This window comes from Fukomys damarensis, unplaced genomic scaffold (genome assembly GCF_012274545.1).
Source record: "Fukomys damarensis isolate Sample0158 unplaced genomic scaffold, DMR_v1.0_HiC HiC_scaffold_13, whole genome shotgun sequence".
NCBI lineage: Eukaryota > Metazoa > Chordata > Mammalia > Rodentia > Bathyergidae > Fukomys > Fukomys damarensis.
Window position 1 is genome coordinate 36365144 of NW_022900925.1, and position 2324 is coordinate 36367467.

General features: G+C 63.2%; 1 protein-coding gene across 1 annotated transcript; it reads right to left on the minus strand.

Moving 5' to 3' along the window:
* Window positions 1-909: 909 nt before the first annotated feature.
* On the minus strand, window positions 910-2319 carry LOC109117903 (post-GPI attachment to proteins factor 3-like; the record flags this gene model as incomplete). The annotated part of the gene is made up of 2 exons (XM_019206893.1): window positions 910-2018; window positions 2114-2319. Coding segments are annotated over 2 exons (270 nt in total), but the record flags the coding sequence as incomplete, so codon positions are not given.
* Window positions 2320-2324: the final 5 nt, after the last annotated feature.

Genomic DNA, 2324 nt, shown 5'->3' on the forward strand with positions numbered 1-2324 from the left:
ACGTCAAGGGCGTCTTCTTCGCCTGGGCCCAGAAGCGGGCGGGGGCGGCGGTGTGAGGGCCCGGGTCCCCCCGACGCCCTGTCAGCCGAGGCGGCATCTAATAAAGTAACAGCTCCTGCTCTGAGCCGTGTCTACCCCGGCCCCAGCTCCAGGAAGGTAGCGGCCCTACCCACCGCTGCCCAGGCAGGTCGAGGGCCGGCACCTGTGCAGCACTCAGTCCCCACACCTGAGCACAGGAGGGCTGGGTGCGGAGCCGGGTGCGTGAAGCCTGGAGGCCGAAAGGAACTTGGGGTGGGGTCGTGGACCAGGCCCAGAGGGCAAGACCCACCTGGTGCCCACCCTCTGCCCACGCTCGGATACACGCAAGCTGGACAGGTGGGCAGAGGAGCGGGTTTATTAGCGCGTTCCTTCCATGCCCCAACCACCATGCGCAGTCTCAGGGATTCTTGAGCCCTGGTCTGACCTGTAGCCCAGGCCCCGAGGAGAAACCACCACTCTGGTTGCCCTGGCATAGCCCTGGCCACCAGGACAGAGCAGCACCCGAGACATTCCGTCCCAGTCAGCCGGGGCAGCCAGAAAAGCTATGAGTCACCTGGGCCAGGACATGGGCAATTCCGCCCTGCCTGCCCTCGGACTGCAGTGGCACAGGGAGCCAATCTGGGAGGCAGAACCAGACTCAGCCACAGCTTGCTCCCCCCAAATGCCTGCTGTCCCCCAAGTCCAGGCTGACAAAGGGGAGGCCACGCCAAGGAGACACAGGCTGGAGAGGGTGGGCCCCATACTCCTCCCCTGGCCTTCCTGAAGGAGTTGGTTCTGGGGTCTCAGTTGTGTGGGGAAGCTGGGTATAGTGGCATACATCTGTAGTCCCAGCACTTAGGAGGCTGAGGCAGGAGGATCGCCATGAGTTCAAGACCAGCTTGGGCTACACAGTGAGTTCAAGGCCAGCCTGACTACATAGCAAGACCCTGTCTAAAAAAAGTTATGTGGGGTCCTGTGAGGTTTGAGGGGGCAGCAAAAGGACACTGGGCAGATGTGCACACACGTGCAGACCCCGTACACACCTGGCCTCTGCCTGGCTATGGCCATGGGCACGGATGGTGCTCCGGGGGCCTACGACCCTGGCCTGGGCCCGTCCCGCTCGACTCCCTGCCTCATGGCACACACTTGCTGTCACACTCACCTCACACTTGCACACAATCTGTGCAGCTCCCCTCCTGCCCCTACACCTACGCACCCCTGTCTACACTGTGCGCCAGGGCCCAAGCCAAGCCCCCACCTGGAGCAGAACTCCCTCCATCACCCCTGCACTGCCTTGGCCCAGGGTCCCTCCCTGAAGGGGGTGAGGTGAGGCTCTACACCTCCCCAGGCCACATCCCAGCTGTGTGTTCCCTTCGACTCTAGGGGGAAAATCCGGCCTTCAAAATGGGTATGGCAGGCCCGGGGATTTAGCTCAGTAGTTCCTTCACCTGACTCGCCCAGCACAAGGGCCAGAGTTCGATCATCCCAGGTGCGCGCGCGCGCGCACGCACGCACACACACACACACACACACGTAGAGCAGGCATCTAGCGCCACCTGGTGGCACCTTGTGGGAGGGTGAGGTGGCCTAAGGAGACCCCACCTACAGAACAGGGTGCGGGGCTCAGGAGAGGCCTCACGGGGAGGCAGAGGCAGTGCTTCATGCTCTCTTCCCTAGAACAGCTCAGCTGCCCTGGCCCCAGACTGGGAGGCCATGGTCCCTGTGAACGGTGAAGGGTGGGTGGCTGCATGAGCCTGCGCCTGCACCCTGAAGTCTGAGTTCCAGCTAAAAAGCCTCAGGAGGCTGAGGTGGGAGGTTTGCTGTAAATTCAAGGCCAGCCTGGACTACAAAGCAAGACCCTGTCTCAAAAAACAAAATAAAAAAGCTAAACAGCTAAGACCCATCATCCCGGGGAAGGTGGCGCCCACCAGGGTCCTCAGTGAAGCTTGGACTTGGCTTCCGACACCCTCAGCAGGTACAGGCTGTCATCCTCCAGGAAGCTGTGGGCCAGGGCGAGAGCACTGAGGCTGGGGGGCGCGGTGCAGGGCGTGCAGGGGCCCCGGGCTCCCCTAGGGGCCGGCAAGGGGGTACCCACCTGAAGAAGAGGACGTGCAGGGGGATGGTGCTGATGTGCCAGATGGCGTGGGCATCCAGGACCCAGAAGAGGGGCGGGAAGTCCAGCAGCTCGAGCAGGGACAGCCCCTGCAGCAGCAGCACCACGGCTGCGCACTTGCGTGCGTGCGGCAGCCTCCGGCTGTTCCGCAGGCACCAGCCCAGCCACCACGCCAGGTTCGCCAGACCTGGGG